At 49.8% G+C, this 17,079-nt stretch overlaps 1 protein-coding gene across 4 annotated transcripts in view; it reads right to left on the reverse strand.

The window, feature by feature from the left end:
- Positions 1–7,068: 7,068 nt before the first annotated feature.
- The window catches only part of ROR2 (receptor tyrosine kinase like orphan receptor 2), a 214,560-nt gene continuing 204,549 nt past the window's right edge, over positions 7,069–17,079 (reverse strand). For 3 of the 4 annotated variants that reach the window (XM_067745046.1, XM_067745048.1, XM_067745047.1), the window contains 4 exons: positions 15,506–15,820; positions 14,046–14,291; positions 10,750–10,952; positions 7,069–9,363 (listed from right to left, as the gene is read on the reverse strand). In XM_067745046.1, the coding sequence (XP_067601147.1) occupies positions 7,918–9,363; positions 10,750–10,952; positions 14,046–14,291; positions 15,506–15,820 (2,210 nt within the window). In that variant the 3' untranslated portion in view covers positions 7,069–7,917. The remainder of the gene's footprint in view (positions 9,364–10,749; positions 10,953–14,045; positions 14,292–15,505; positions 15,821–17,079) is intronic. The other variant, XR_010945137.1, reaches the window with a different exon arrangement.

Consider the following 17,079-nt stretch of genomic DNA (forward strand, 5'->3'; position numbering starts at 1 on the left):
CCTGGACCAAAGCAGTGGAGCCGGGATGCAAGTGGGAAAGGCGGGTGTTGATGAGTGAGTGCAAGCAGGGGGACCCCTGGGTTCTGGGGGAGGTCACAACTAGAGAAAGCCTGCGGGCAGCAACGAAAACCCAACGCAACCCCAAATAAATAAACAAATAAATAAATAAAATTGAAAAAAAAAAGGAAAAAAAGTGGTTGCTCAGTCTGCAGGCAGCATCCCTCCACCTCCCACCCAGAGAACTGCATCCTGGGAGGAGCAGGGCACTAGGCACGCAGTGAGTGGTCTCAGAAGAGAAGCCGTAAAGACGGCATCTTCTTCTTATCTCTCTGCATCACAGATGGACCCCTTGGCATTTGGGTCCTTTCTCTGAATGTAGGGTTTTAATGCAGAAAATAAAAGACTCAAATTACGAAGAAAACATCCATATTGAAATTATCAAAATATTGAAAAAAAATTGTAATATATGTGCTTCTCTATTAACTTGGTAGCAAGATTTTGCAGCAGGCCCCATAATGGGTGTCATCTTGGAGTATTGATGTGGCATTTGCAATGTGATGTGAAAAGAACTCATGGTGAGCAGCCATGAGCACGCTGAACACGTTTGGGGTTTATTCCTACATTTGCAGTAAGAGGAAATGCTACATTTCAGTTAGAGGTTAGTGAAAATGAACATGTACTTTTCCCCACCCACGTTCACAGGCAGGTCTAGGAGGTCTTGGGCACCAGGGTATGGCCCTGCCAACATGTTCCGAGACCCAGGAAATGTTGAGATCTCCAGATGGAGGTAAAGCCTCCAAAGAAACACTCCAGCCACACAAGCTCTAGAAGACAGTGGGTACCAACCCTGCCAGTGTGCCCATGATGGAGGAGGCATTTCTGTCCGTTGTTGGTTGCAAACGCTGGGACCCAATCTAGTGATGCTTGTGTGATCCTCTTCAGTTGACACAGCTGGGCTCTGCCCGAGGCCTCATTGCACAGAAAATACTGCTACCCATGGAAGACTTAGCCTGTTATTACAGTGTTTCTTGTTTAATAAACTTCCTCCTGAGGAAGTGGGGATGATGTTTCCTATCTCATTCACCACTGAATTTAGCTAATGGTACATGTTCAAGAAATATTTGTTGAATGGCTATAAGAACAATTAAGTGAAGGGCATCTGGTGAGATGAACAGTTCATAAAACTTGTCTGCAACCTCGATCTTTTCATGTAAGTAATGTCTTCTTTTGATAGTCTTAAAAGTTGATGGCTCTAATGAAAACAAATCACATGATAGCAAGTGTTGGAGAGCATGTGGAGAAGCTGGAGTCCTCATTCATTGCTGGAGGGAAGGTAAAATGGTGCAACCACTTTGGAAAATAGTTTGGAAATTTCTTAAAGAGATCAATGATTTTTGCATATGACCCAGCAATTTCACTCCTAGGAATCTACCCAAGAGAATGAAAACATATGTCCACATACGAACATATGCAATGTTCATAGCAGCATTATTCATAATGGCCCCCAAATGAAAAAGTCCAAATCCATCAAGGGACGAATGGATAAGCAAAATGTGGTTTATCCATACAATGGAATACTATTCAGCAATAAAATGAGCTTCTGATGCATGCTACAACTTGGATGAACCTTGAAAACATTCTGCTAAGTGAAAGAAGCCAGAAGCAAAATGCTACATATTGTATAATTCCACTTATATGAAATGTCCAGAAAAAGCAAATCCATTCAGACAGAAAACAGAGCAGATTGCCCAGGGCTGAGGAAGTGATGAAAATGTTGTAAATTAGACTGGGGTGAAGGCAACACAATTCACAAATTTACTAAAAAACAAAATCACTGAATTGTACACTTCGGATGGGTGAATTTTACGGAAGTAAATTATAGCACAGTTAAGCTGCTAAAGAAAAAAGCAGTGGCTCAGTCTTCTCTAAGATAACCAGTGGAGACTAAGTGACCTCCAAGATCTCTACCTGAAGGAAAGGAAAGTGCCTTCTCTGGGGCCCTTGTTACAAAATGCTGGGGGTCTTCCGGGGTTAGATGCATGAGGGTGCAGTGCATAAGAGACTGGAAACAAGATAGTGGCCAGACATGCAAAGACCCATGGCTGGCCTTGCAGGTGGTCTATCTGCAGGTTAGAATGCCTGGCTATTCCCAGCCTGTAAATCTTTCAGACTCTCTGACTAATTTAGTGCTGTGGCTCAAGTACACCTTTGCATTATTTGTGGGAAAATCTGGCCATCAAATTGAGACTGGAAGTCAGCTAGCAGGAGGATGCTTCCTGAACACAAAAACCACCTTTCAGGCAATTTGCATGTTAGTCTCTTCAGTCTTTTCCTTGGGCTCCTATAGACTAATTTGGATTATTCTGCATATTTCAAAGTAATGGTGAATTTCCCTAAAAAATTCTGTGGTTCTACATTATTAGTTTAGACTAGCTTTCCCCCAAACTGCTTTAGTGCAGTTTTCCGGTAAAGATCCCACGGTGAGGAGACAATCAAAATATAAGATGCAGCAAAAACTGACAATAAGATGACTGTTTAAACCTGTTCAACATGGAACTGTCACAAATGGGGGCCGCAGGAGCACAGGGAGGGGCCGGGCTGCCTCTCCCTCCTCTGAATTCTCCTTTACCTGTCTGGACACTGTCTCCCTTCCCACTTTCCATCTAGACCTGAGAAATACCATTAATATCACCTGAACTTAGCTCCCTGGTGGATGCAGTCGTGACCTGGGTTGGGGTGGGGGGTGAGTTGTCCTCCTGGGGTGGGAGGAGTTTTAATTGCCATGGGGGGGTTGTTGTTGCCATCCTGGGCCAGGGTGTGTGTGTGTGTGTGTGTGTGTGTGTGTCACTTGCCATCCTGGGCCAGGGTGTGTGTGTGTGTGTGTGTGTGTGTGTGTCACTTGCCATCCTGGGCCAGGGTGTGTGTGTGTGTGTATATATGTGTGTGTGTGGCAGTTCCTCCTGGGGCAGGGTGTGTGTGTTTGTGTGTGTGTGGCAGTTGCCATCCTGGGCCAGGGTGTGTGTGTGTCTGTGTGTGTGTGTGTGTGTGTGTGTGTGTGTCTGTGTGTGTGGCAGTTGCCATCCTGGGCCAGAGGGTGTGTGTGTGCATGTGTGCTTTGTGTGTGTGTGTGGCAGTTGCCATCCTGGGCCAGGGTGTGTGTGTGTGCGTCTGTGCGTGTGTGTGTGTGTCACTTGCCATCCTGGGGCAGGGGGCGGGGGTTGTAGTTGCCTTCTGGAATTCCAAAGAAGTGGTCATTTGGCCCCATTTCTCGCCTGGGTACTTGCATATTTCCCCGACACCTTCCAACACACAAGGGCTGGTTTGAGTCTACGGCTCTGTCTGGGGGCAATATTTTCCACTAAAACCTCAGCACTTCAGACTGGGAAAGAGAATAAACAGGACAAATTAGTGAAAAAACAATACTAATGAGTTAAAAATGTTGACTTGCCCTGTCTTTCAAATAACACACATTAGAGCTGAGCCACGTGTGTTGGTCATAGCCCCCCTTCGTCCACCTCACCCCAGCAGCCCTCCAGAGCCCTGTGGGCAGGCACTGTGGTGACCTCTGCCCCCTTACAACTCCTGCCCTCACTTGCGCGCAGGGCCACTGCTAGGAAAGAACTCCTCCAGCAGACAAGCTCCCATCCACTGACAAGCAAAGACCCCCAAGATACACAGTTATGTGAAAAAAAAGTACAGCAGAAAGCAATTTGTAGGGAAGGTTACCTCTTAACGTTTAAAAAATGGGATAAATATAAGAACACATTGGCAAGTATTCTTAGATATGCATTAAAAAACTGAGAGGATCCACAGTAATACATTTGGAGGTGGGATAGCTGGGGATGGGCGAGGAACTTCCCACTGTGACTCTGAACTATAGGAATGTATGAGCTATACAATAACTAAACGATTGAAATAAAACTGAAAAAGAAATACAGTGCTACAAAAGATCTATGGTCTTAAGTGTAAACACCTAACACTCAGGCTCATGTTCTTCTCAGGGTGAGTGTCAGGTAGCCTAAATCCAGGCCTCCTCCACCTAAAGAAAACATTACTCTTATTTCAAAAGCTAATTACTGGGAGATACGACCTGTCATAGGGCTGTGAAGGGAGCAAATGAATGGATGTTGGTCCAGTGGAGTGAAGAAGAACTGCAAGGTGTCATCCTGGAAGATAGTGTTGAACCCAGGCTTTGAAATGTTTGAGAGCCAGGGAGAGACAAGAGGATTAGGAAGTTTGGTTGTGTACTAAGTAAAGAGGAGTGACACCTTGATGACAGTGATTCACAGCAAACTGCTACCTGCAAAGACTGACCAGTAACCACTGGACACGTCAGTGGTCAATAAGTACTTGTTGATTAATTGACATTTAAAAGGAAATTATGCTTGGAACTGTTCTGTATCTTGTTTCTGGTGGTAATTACAACCACAGGTATTTGTCAGAACTTGAACTGTACATTAAAAAGGGTAAATTATACTGTGTATAAATTTTTAAAAAAATTTTTTAAATTAAGGTATAATTCAAAGCAATTATGCTAAAGAGATCTATTTATTTGATAAATGTGGCTAAATGTATAGGTAACATATTACTGTGAGAAAAGAAATTTGGCCCTTTGAAAATAAATTTGTACATAATAGGCAAAAAAAAAAAAAAAAAAAAAGCTAATTACTGAGCAACCACTAAGTCCCAGGCCAAAAAACACTTATAGTCTCTACTACTTTGGGGACTGATGAAGGAAAACAAGGGGGTGAGCTGGGAACAAGTCTGATCTTGGAAAGGTCACGTTGATTTCCAGTAGCCAGGTTGTGAGAAGGTCCTCTGACATTGCTTACTTTGACACATCCTCCTCCTGAAAAGTTCATCTCAGAAACGATTGTCAGTGTTCCCGTCAGAAACTCACAAACTGTCTGAAAGTAACTGTCTGAAAGTAGCTACCAACACTGAATTGTGAGGTGGAATTCACCCAAAGTGAACACTTTTAAACAAGTGTTTCCCTGTTGAGAGACCCAAGAGGTTTGTCTTAATTTAGTGGGAAGCATTATAGAACTGTAACATTGAGTGAAATATCCTAATATTAGCAGAGAAAAGTTTGCCAGCGCTCTGTTTCACAACAAGTATTGTATACCAAAAGATATAAGGAGTGTACAAGGTGTTTGTGGCTTTGTATGGCTTGATTAAAACTAATTACACTTAGGTGACTTTACTGAATAGGTGTGAAAATCTCCCTCTTGTGGGTATAAACAGGGACAGGCATGCGGCTGGGTAGAAGGTACGAGTGACATTTATCTGAATCATGCAGCTTAGCTCTAAAATCAGTTGTTCTGGAACATGCCAATTAAGTCACTTTTGTTCAACTGCATCAACTTTAAAGCCTCAATAATCTTCCTAAAGATGCATCTTCCTAAAGATGCATCTTCCTAAAGATTTTACAATTAGAATGAGCTGTAACAAACACGTGTTATTTCTAGCCAAAAAATCCTCCAGATCAAAATCTCCCCCCACTCTGCCAAAAAACCCCGTGTCTCTCTGCAGAATCTCTGCTGCTCATTCTGCGGTTCTGTCCGTGGCCCCGAGCACGACGTTCAAGTCTTGGGGCTGAGTGATGGGAAACTGAAGTGGCCGCCCACCTCCCTGACTGCATCTGCAGAGGGAGCAGCCAGAGGGCTATTTCCCAGTGTTTACTCTTAGGTCTCGACTCAACAGTTAAACCATCAGGTGTACCAAATTAGAGATAAACTGAAGTTCCTCTTTCAGATCAGCGGAAATGAGAAGTAGCTCCGTGTACCCCTGAGTTCTTTGAATATGCAATCCAGACCACACTTGCTGGTAGAGGGGCTCCGAGGGGCTCCCAGTCATTCACATTACTTCCTTCTACCGAGCAGGGAAGAGTCCCTGCTGATTTTAGGATATACACTGAGACGTTTTATTTGTTTGTGTGTGGGGCTCTACCTGTCAGCAGCATTATGATAAAGCAGAAGAGCAAGGGGTGTACAAGACGACCTGATGTGCTGGAGAGCCAGGGAGACCCAGGGGGTAGGATCACATGATGCTGTGCTTAAGGGGCTTTCACCATCAGGACCCTCTGGGCTCTTGTTAGAAGTGTACTTTCTTGGTCCAACCCAGACTTGACTGGGAGCGGGGAGGGCAGTGCTCATTTTGCAACAAGCCTTGCAGGATGTTCTGATGCAGGCTAAAGAACCAATGCCTGCGGATGTGAAGCAAATTCCTACCTGAGTCTTGCCTGGACCAGGGTTATGGACCTATTCCATTAAACACGGAAAACCAACCAGGCCATGCTGGGAGACAGGGACGTGCCCGAGGGGCAGCAAAGGCCATTGGCTGGCTGGCAGAAGCATCTCCAGGACTCACCCAGCCCCTCTCCTGACTGGAAGCCCTGGAGCCACTGACCCCGCAGTTGACCCTGGTCCAGATGTACCTGGACTCAGCTGGCCACGCTGCCAGCCAACGAGGGGATGCAGGCAGCTCTGAGCAGGTGGTGAAGGAGGCCCAATCTCCTTCGCTCTCTCCCCCTCCAGCCCTGCTCCAGGGCCTTGGGAAGAGCCAGACTCCAGGTCTAAAAATCGCAGGGGCTCTGGGACCTCAGGAGGAGAGAGGTTTAAAACAAAAGACCATCTTCACGTCATCTGCAGCTAATCCCTGCCACAGACCTTACCGAGAAAAGCAATGCAACTTGTTCCCATCATTTATCTGTCAACGTATATCCACATTCAAATGGAGTCGCTGGTCCTGGATGAGCCCCCTAAAACTCAGCCCAAATCATTACCGTTGGGCGTCTCCGTCATCCAGCACCTCCTGCTGCCTGATGTCCTCAGGACCTGCAGAGGGCAGACTGAACCTTCTGTTTTTCTTTATTGGATACACCAGGTGTGGGAGTTATACAAGTGTGCTCTACCCCGTGTGTCGGATGCAGTGTACCTGTGCACCTCCTCTCATAGGAGCTCTGAAATGAACTGACCTCGCTTACATGTGGTACAAACACAAGCAAACCAAAATACAATCAGGTGGCATCCCAATGTGGGTAACGTAAACAGTTAAATTACGAAGTCATTATTTTAAGCTCAAAATTCTTCAATGAAAATGGCATACAAAAACCATATAAATTACATTTAAGGTCTGTACAGGATTCTAAAAAAAAAAAGAAAAAAATAACAATACTGTGCTCTGTACAATATTGTCTCCTTTGTAACACTCCAAACCCCAAAAACACTTTCCCTTGAATTCCAGAAAACTGGGCAAAATACACATGCAGGATAATTAAAATCATTTCACAGAAGTACAAAATTGTGTGGGTTTCTTTTAAGGCACATTTCGTTTTAATATGGAACTCCCATTCCAGGAGCCCCTTTCTCATCAGACTCTGACAGGTGGCAGGCGAACGCGTCCTGTTCCCACTAATCTTTGGTGGCTGAAGAGAGACTGTTACTGGTGGGCAGTGGCGGGGTGGGTAGCAGAGAGAAAAGCAGCCTCCTCCATCCTCATGCAGCAGCCCAGTCGCTGGGCATCGCAAAGCCCGAAGTCCCACCTCACTGCCTTTTTGCAGGCCTGTTTTCCCAATGTTTGGAAATATTCAATCCCTATGCAATATGGAGGGAAGATGCCATCTAATTTCCTTCAAAGCACAGGCACTGCTCACGGCCGATTGACCTCCAGGGAAATGTAGGTGGCACTGGGGGTCACCATGCGTCCTGCTGGGTTACCTACCACCCCTGCCTTGTCAGGAGCCATTGGCTACAAGACCCTCCAACCAAGCAGGTGGGCACAGAGCTGCTCCGTGCACGAGAGGACGACAGAGGAGGACTTCGCCCAGGGAGACTGCACTCCAGCCCACTGGTACCCGGGGCGCGCTCCTCAGGGAGGCCCAAGTCTCCTGCCAAGCGCCCCGCGGCCCTGCAGCCCTCAGGCTTCCAGCTGGACCTCAGACTCGTCCATCTGCAGAGTGTCATTGTCTCCCAACAGCTCGGTCTCGGGGACGGAGCCGTCCTCCTCCTCCTCTGCTTCCTGCACGGGGCTCTGGGCCACGTCTTCCGGGACATTCTGCGTGTCCTCAGTGCCCTCCGAGAGCAGGGCTGCCCTGTCTGCCACGGACGTGTTGGAGGGCGCGGTGGTGACATACCCCGTGCTGGTGGAGCCGCTGCCACTGTGGTGGGAGCCAGGCTTGGGCACCATCTGGGCGGGCACCTGCTGCGGGGCCATCTGCATCGGGATCTGGACCGGGTAAAAGTTGGGCAGGTAGGCCCCGTAGGCCGGCACGGGCTGGTACCCATTGACGGGGATGTAGAGCTGGGGAGGGGGTACCATGGGTCTGATCTGGCCCTTCATGGGGATGAACTGGGGCTGCGGGAAGGGCTGGGCCTTCTGCTTGGGGCCCCCGTAGCGGGTGTTGCTGACGTTGCTGACGGGGCTGGTGCTCAGGGAGCTGGTCTGCGTGACGTTGCTGGCGCCTGAGGTCTGCCCCGAGCTGTTGTAGGTAGACAGGTTGCCCCAGGCCCGCAGCCGGCTGTGGATGTCCTTGAAGCGGGGCCGCCGGCTGGGGAACTCGTGCCAGCACTCGATCATCAGCGCGTATACCCAGGCGGGGCAGTCATCGGGGCAGGGCAGCACCTGCCGGCTCCGGACCATCTCCACCACGTCCTGGTTGGAGTGGCCGCAGTAGGGCTGCAGGCCGTAGCTGAACACCTCCCACAGGACCACGCCGTAGGACCAGATGTCCGAGTCCACAGAGAACTTGCCGTACATGATGGCCTCGGGAGACATCCAGCGGATGGGCAGCAGCGCGCTCCCCGTCAGCTTGTAGTAGTCAGCCGAGTACACTTCGCGGAAGAGCCCCAAGTCCGAGATCTTCACGGTCAGCTTGTCGTACACGAGGACGTTGCGGGTGGCCAGGTCCTTGTGGACCACGTGGTGGCTGGACAGGTACTCCATGCCCGCGGCGATCTGCGCCACTACATGCACGAAGTCGGGGGGCTCCAGGGCGGACTTCACCGTGCGGTCGTCGTCTGTGCTGCCCACGTCCGAGTGCGGCGAGCGCATGACCAGGAACTCGTGCAGGTCGCCGTGCGAGCAGTAGCTGAAGATCATGCTGAGGGGCTGGTCCTTGGTCACCACGCCCAGCAGGCAGACAATATTGGGGTGCTGCAGCCGTGCCCGCAGCAGGGCCTCGTGCCGGAACTCCTCCCGGAGCGGCCCCTCCGCTTTGTCCTTCAGCGTCTTGATGGCCACGGCCTGGGTCTGCTCGCCTGGCGCCGGGCCGAACAGATGCCCTTTGTAGACCTTGCCGAACCGGTCCTCCCCGAGCTCCTCCATGAACCTCACCGTGGACAAGCTGATCTCCTTGAGTTTGGCCTGCCAAGAAGAAAAGCTCTGGTGAAACATTTCTGCCACCGAGATGCGAGGAGGCAGAGCTGAACAGCTGGGAGGGCATTCTGGGGGGCGGCAGTCCTAGAGCCGCCCCCCAGCCTGGGCTTGCAGAGGACCCGCCAGTCCCACCCGGCCCAGGCTCAGCCTGCCCCGCACAATGCTCTCTGCTCTTAAATGTGCTCTGACACCATGAGGCTGCCTGAAACCTTCAACAGGGTCCCAACCAGGCTGCAAACAATGTCCCCACCCAAAGATAACATTGCAGACTATATGTGTGAGGGTGTGTGTGCGTGCACACCTGTCTACACACCCCAGCCATGCTGAACTCCGGCTGTCCTCCCAGCTGTGCCCCCCACTTAGGGACTTTCCTGATGTTCCCTGCTATGCGCCCACCGACAGGCCCAGCCACCACTGTTCATCACAACAAGATGCAATGTCTATTTCCCTCGAACCCTGAGGTGTGCTTCCCCCGATCTGAGTCATTTTTAGAGTCCAGGCCAGCTGTTCTCCAGATGTGCCTCCAAGAGCCTGTTTTGCCGCTTCCTCTCGATTAGATCCTCCAGTGGATGCCACCGGACAGAAGCACCACACAGGTGAAATCGATTTGAACCTTGCGTCTCAGCCTCTACAACTTCCCATCCCTTCTGTGTGCCTGGCCCCCGTCCTCGGAGGCTCTCTGAACCCAAGGGAATCTGTGCCCTCACCTGCCAGCCCTTCACCCACAGCAAACCCTCCGTGACTCCTGGCTACTGAGCAGAATGAGTCCACCTTCTCCCTCTTCAGAGCCTGGATGGAAATGGTTTTCCCCCAAAACTTTCAAGTAATGTAAATGCCCCTTCACTGAAGCTAGGTGGGCTGGGAGAGACCTCTTCCTGTGATACATTTCAGTGTGTTCTCGCTACCCTAAGAACTCAGGTTGGGGGTGGTCTGCTCCCCTACCACCACTACAGGACTATTGCTGTGTCCTTCCCTGTAAAACAAAACAAAGCAAAACCAACCCAAACCCAAACTGACCAGAAAACTGGTCATCATCCCTTAAAAATACCATGTTGACCCTCTAGTGGTGGGGGTGATCTGAGCCCTTCTTTTGTGTGTCCTCCTGTGGGGACAGCTGAAGCACAGCAAAGTGAGGGCACCTCATTCGGGCCCATGCTAAAATGGCTGGTCTCCATCGAGGGAGAACAGTGAAGTCCAAACACACCTTCCATATACCCCCTAAGGACACAAACGTCCTGGTATATTTTAGAGAAGAAACGGCAAAATGAAGGACAGTTTAAAAGAATTATGTGCTGTGTATCAAGCAAATTAAGAATCTCCAGGTAGAGGTTAAGCCTGGGAGAGCTGCCTCTTTAAATACGGGGGCACAGAGACCTGCTTGTGCTGGTTGATGAGAGGCATTTCCACGTCCTGGCTGGGTGAGGCCATCAGCTGCCGCCTCTGGGGCGTGGAGGAAGAAGCCTTCTGTTTATTCCGGCACATGCAGACCAAGAAGAAAAGGCATGCGATGACCAGGGGAATGGCGATGCTCGGAACCAGGATGTACAGAATTCCCATCCTGCTGCTGTCTTGGGGGCCTGTGAACAGCAAGGCGTTCATGAGTTTTCTGAAATCATCCCTGTTTGCAACTCGAAGTTCTCCACCATCCCACTCCCACCTCCAACTAAAATATTCAAGCACAAGTAGATAATCAGGGTAAGTTTCACAAAGGGACAAAATTATAAGCCAAACCTCAAAAAAAGTAATGTACCCAAAAACACACATCCCGCTAAACATTTGTGAGACACAATCTAGAACTGCCCACCACGGAAACAAAGAGGAATACAGAGCTCAAAAAATAAACGAACTCCAGGGCTTCCCTGGTGGCGCAGTGATTGAGAGTCCGCCTGCCGATGCACGGGACACAGATTCGTGCCCCGGTCCGGGAAGATCCCACATGCCGCAGAGCGGCTGGGCCTGTGAGCCATGGCTGCTGAGCCTGCGCGTCCAGAGCCTGTGCTCCGCAACGGGAGAGGCCACGACAGTGAAAGGCCCGCATACCGCAAAAAAAAAAAAAAAAAAAAAAAAAAAAAAAAGTTAATAAATGAACTCTAAAGGTCTTACAGTAGCAAACACCACCATCACATTCCCTTCTAATTTGAATACCTTGGAAATAGGTGCTCTGACTTTCCATCTCTACTAAACTCGATGAAACACATGGGACATGCTTGTCCTCAGTGAAGGAAACTGGATACTGGCATTAGAAATGATCCTTTTCTTCATTCAACATTTTAGGGTTTTCCACATTTTTGTACAATGAACCCATATTCTTTAAAGACAATAATTAAAAATGCATTTTATTTAAATGAGCACTGGTAGCCAATGAGTTTGACCTAACAATTTGCAGCAGTTCCAAGTGTTTTTCCTTCATTTTTTTCCACGGTGAAGAGCAACGCTCTGTCTCCCCCTACAGGATTTACAGAAAAGCACAGAGGGCCCCAGGCTGCAAGGCTAAAAGGACGGCCAGGAACCCTGTGGGCAGCGCTGCCCTCTGAGGGAGAGTTGAGGCTTCTGCTCTGTGATGTGGAAGGCAAGTCCTCCAAAAGGCCCCTCTCCCCACAACAGTTTTCACTTAAACCTTGTGAATAATCACATGGGACTTGGGCCTCCCTATGACCAGTGGGTAATGAGCTTTCCATGTAAAAGCAAACACGTGATTTCTGGTCCATGTGGTCCCCCAAAAGAGCTAATTCAGTTCTAAAAATCACCACTACCACCACCATAGTAAAGAAGCCTTGTCCCAAAGCCAGTCTTGCCCCCCAGCCTCCAAAAGAAGATAAAAATCAAATACAACCACACACACAACTCTCCTGACCCCACCCCGGAGGCAGATATTTTAGAAGACCCAGAGGCAGTGGGGATTCTGGGTCATTTTTCACAATTAGGGCTAAGGGGAGATTCCAGGATCCTCAGGCCAAGGTGAGAGATGTGACCACCATCCATAGGTTTGTAAACCATTAACTTTTATCATTACCTTTTAAAAATCACCAACAGAACATATGCTTATTAATAATTCTATTGACAGCATTAGAGAAAAGTGAATGTGCCTAATAACTAATTTCACCAAAGGTTATATATACTACTGTTAATAGGTTGGTATTCACTTAATTTTTTATGTATATATTTAAGTTGAACATGAAATAACCAATATTCAACTAATCTGACATAGAGAAGCAGCAGTTTCATATAATTTTTAAAAACAGAATTTTAAATGGAATCACATCATCCATGTTTTCCTGCTCCTGGTTTTGTGGCAGAATAATATACCTCAGGCCACGTTTCTCGCAGAACAGACAGCACTAGGCACTCTGCAAGAGCTGCACACTGTCCCAAGGTACGGATGTACTTCAATTATCATCCAACCCCTTGTTGGTAAACAATTACTCTGTTTGTCATTTAGCTGTTAAAAGTGATTCTGCAACAAATATCCTTGCATTTCTGCCCTTTAAGTGCAAATATTTCTGCAATATAAGATTCCTATGGCATTGCCAGGTCAAAGGACATACATATTTCTCTTTATGATTTGATTCATTTTTAATTACAAAAATAAAAACTGCTCATTGTAAAAACATCTTATGCTTTAACATATCTGTAGGTCATGGGAAATCACTGCTGAAAGTAGGATGTTTATCTTTGCAAAACTTCTTCCATGAAATATAGGTGCATATGTGTGCTCACTCACATACCCTTCACTCATTTTGTTTCTTTTATCAGAAAGAAAGAAAGAGGAAGGGAGGAAGGAGGGAAAGTGAGAGGGAAAGGAAAGGGAAGGGAGGGAGAGGAGGAGGATGAAAGAAAGACAGAGAGAGACAGAGGGACAGAGAGAAGAACAGGAAGAAAGAGAAACCAAAAAGACATAACACAGCTATTGCCCTCTAGCTTGCTTCTTTCCCTTAACAGGTCAATATGAACATCCTTCCTTGCAGGAAATTTTTTTAAACAACTGTAGCATTCCATTGAGTAACTTTACTATAATCTATTTACCAAACTTTTCATTCTTAAAATTTATTCCTGCACAGAGATAATGATTTCTGTAAAATGTGCAACCATGAACTACAAATTTTTCTCCTAGTCATAATTTAAGACAGAAATTGCAGGGAAAACAGTTAAGAGATTTAAGTTCTATTTTCTCCTCACTCTGCTGAGTCTCTGTGTAAAAGCTGAGCAGAGTGGGAGGCGAGGGAGGGCAAGCAGGAGGCCTTGTGCCCCAACTACAGATGCTGGTCTGAGAAGCTGGTTGTAATAGTAATGGGAAGCATTTCCACTAATAGTGGGAAATGCATGACAATGTTCACTGGGAAACAAGAGGCCAAACTGAATATCCCAGGACCACACATGGAAAGAGGGCTGACAGAAGGGCCCCCAAGTGTAAACAGTAGTCTCTGCTGAGTGGTAAAATTAGAGGTGATTTACACATTCTTCTTCAGACTTTTCTATAATTTAAAACGTCCTATAAAGACGAGATGCTACTTTTACAACCAGCAACAGCTTTATTTAAAACAAATAATCATGGTGGTGAAACTCGGTGTGGGCAGGGGGCTCCCAGAGCTATCAGCCTCCCGGTTCCACATCATCACAAAGTATACCCCACAGTCAACACTTTAAAAAAAAAAGAGAGAGAGAATACATACTACAAGAGGGTACGTCACACAGTTCCATGCGTACGTTTTTATTCTGCGTGAAGCACCAGGGGCCTTCCATCTGCCCTCCAGGGTTCCGGCAGTAGGCGTGCCCTCCTCCGAGCTCGGGGAAGTCGGCGCTGGTCAGGTGGTGGCTGTGGGGATGCTGCAGGGCCCACGGCTGGCACTGGTGTCCCGACTTGGTGGTGCTTGCCGTCCCTCTGTAATCCGTGCCTGAGCCGTTGTAGCACTGATGGTCTGAGAGAGAAGATGCGTCAGGAGGCCCCAAAATTAAGAGGAAGCCGCCCTCCTCTGGGGGTCCAGGGAGCACCCTTCTTCAACTATTCCAAAAAGGAACAACAAAGCCACTTTGCCTGGATGTACCCACATTGAAATTTCCAAAAGACCGAAGAGTTTGACATCACTTCCAAGGAAAGCAGCATTAGACGTAATGACTGAATACAGTCCCAAGCCCACAAATTTAATGGGCGGGTGCACCAGGTACACATATGGGGAAACAACTGGTCAGAAGTTACTCTATGGCCCTGAAACACCTTTGGACTCACGAGGCACCCCCATTCCACAATGACGATGTCAACCCCAGCCTCACGTTCACTTGCACTAGAAGCAAAACCAAACGACGCAGCAGGGAAGAGAAACTCCCAGGCCTGGCCCCCCAGCCTCAGTGAGGACGCGGCTCAGCCTCCTGTGCACAGAGCCCCAGGCTCACTCCACTCTGGGACCAGGGGGACCCAGGGCCTCTGAGCCACATCCGGGGTGTGTGTTTGTTGAACACCGGTTACACCGTGCTTGCCGTGTGCAGGCACTGTTCTAAGAACTTTTTAAATACTAATTCATTTAATCTACATTCCAGCTGCTGAGGTCAGTAGTTATCATCCCCGTGTAATATGAGGAAACTCATATTTAAGCAACTTGCCTGAGGTCCCATGGAGTCAGCCTGGCAACCAGGATTTGGACGGTGCAGTGGGTCTGTAGACCAGGCTCTGACTGCCCTGGTGAGGAGCCCTGCCGCCCTCGGGAACCCTGGCTTCGCCAAGGAAGTGAATATTTCCCAAGCCTGGGAGGGAGGCGACCGCTTCCCTGGGTCCCCTCCCCTCAAGGAGGGCCACAATCCTAGTCAGCTGCTGAGAGATGCTTGTGCACCACAAGGCAGTCTTGGAAGCGGCCCCTGCCTCCCCCAAAGCTCCTCACAGCTTTGGGGGCAGGTGCAGAAAGTCCTCCCGTCTTAGAGAAGCCAAGTTTGTGGTTCATCAGGGTAGCGTGACTTACTGGGGACCCACAAGCAGGCAGGGCCAGGAGGGCTGTGCAACTGGAACTGGACAACGGCGAGTCCCCACCCCGCAACTGCCCTACCGGAATGGGGGCCGGTCTGTGAGACTTCCCCAGATGGAATGGGGTCCCCAGGCTCTTAAGAGGCGGGACCCCGGCCTCGGGGGCGGGCACAGACTCACAGCGGCCCAGCCTCTCGGCCGGGATGCCGATGCGCATGCAGTTGGCGGCGTCCGGGCTCTCGGGCATGGGCAGTGCCTCGCACTTGGGCAGCTGCAGCCGCATGAGGATGAGCGGGTTGGAGCGCGCAATCGTGTACTCCTGGCGGCATAGGTCGCTCTCCAGCACCTCGCACTCGTCCCGGCACAGCTCGCGCGGCTTGGGCGCCCGGGAGCGCGCGTCGCACAGCGGGAACACGAAGTGGCAGAAGGACGGGATGGCGAACTGCGAGCACTGGTCCGACAGGTGCGTGGAGGTGCCGATCATGGTGAAGGCAGCTGCGGAGGCGGCGAGGCTGGCGTTAGGGTGGGCTGGGCCCTGCCTGGGACCAACATCTGCCCGGCAACCCCTGCCCGGCGCCCCTGGTTTCATCTCCAGCCCTGGCTTCCCACTCTTCCCAGGGCCCCTGTTCCCACCCACCCTGCCCGGCGCCCGTGGCCCCCATCTCGTCCATGCCCCGCCGCCCCCCGCCCTCCGCCTTATCTTCTGCCAGCCGCGAGAGGCTCTCACAAGAGCAGGGCCCCGGGGAGCACATAGGCCGCCCAGGTTTGCACCAGACAAAGAAGGTCCCTGGTGCCAGGGCTTCATTTACAAACATCAAAAGCGAGACAAGAAAGAAAGAAAACTGGGCCCCAGATCTCATCCACCTAGATGCTACTTCCATGACAGGAAGATTCTCTTATCAGACCCAAAGCCACTTCCTAAGGTCCTGCTATGAACTGGCTCTGCAAGCACATGGCGGTAGGTAAAGCTGTGGGCTGAGTGGCTTCTAGAAGGAGAGACTGGAGCGGAGGCACAAGGACCAAGCCTGGGTCTTCCTGACATCTCAGGGCCTGTGAGAAGAGGGGAGGCCTGGCCAGGGGACGGAGATAGTGTGCCAGAAAGACGAACGATCCACCCTGGGACATGCAGCCTAAGGGTGAATAAGATGACAAATGGGGGTACAGGGGAGTCCCTCAGGTGGAGTCTGGGGAGAGCCAAGAAACTGCTGGAGGAGGTTCTGAGTGGGGAGAGGGGCAGGGCTTTGTGATAAAGGAGAGCACAGAAGCAGGCTGTCGCAGGAGAGCCTGGAGCCAGGGTGGGCTGGCTTGCTTTCTAGGGGCAAGACGTCACAAGATGGAGCCTGATGGGAAGAACCTGACACCTGATGTGGAGAAGGGAAGGGGGTGGGAGCTTCAGATACAAAGTCTAGGCAGGTGAGCGGGAGCAGAGTTGCCAGTGGCAGGAGGGAAGGCGTGCACTCCAGGTGCTCTCCTCAGGGCTGTGGCAGTCAGGGTTCAAAGGAAAGCATCAGTTGCCCCATATATGCCCACGCCAGAAGGCCCACCCCACTCTGACCTATGAAGGACCGGCTTGTAAGGATCTGATCTTGGACAGCTGGAGGAAAAGAGGCGCCTCTGTCTACACACCCTGCTGAGATGGGGAGGAGGAAACCAGAGAGGTTGGAATTTAGTTCCTGGGACACCCCAGCTCCACCCATGACTTGTAGTGCCATGCCCAGTGTGGCCAGCAGGTGGCGCTGCTGGCACCCATTCCC

This window comes from Pseudorca crassidens, chromosome 7 (genome assembly GCF_039906515.1).
Source record: "Pseudorca crassidens isolate mPseCra1 chromosome 7, mPseCra1.hap1, whole genome shotgun sequence".
In the NCBI taxonomy this organism is placed as follows: domain Eukaryota; kingdom Metazoa; phylum Chordata; class Mammalia; order Artiodactyla; family Delphinidae; genus Pseudorca; species Pseudorca crassidens.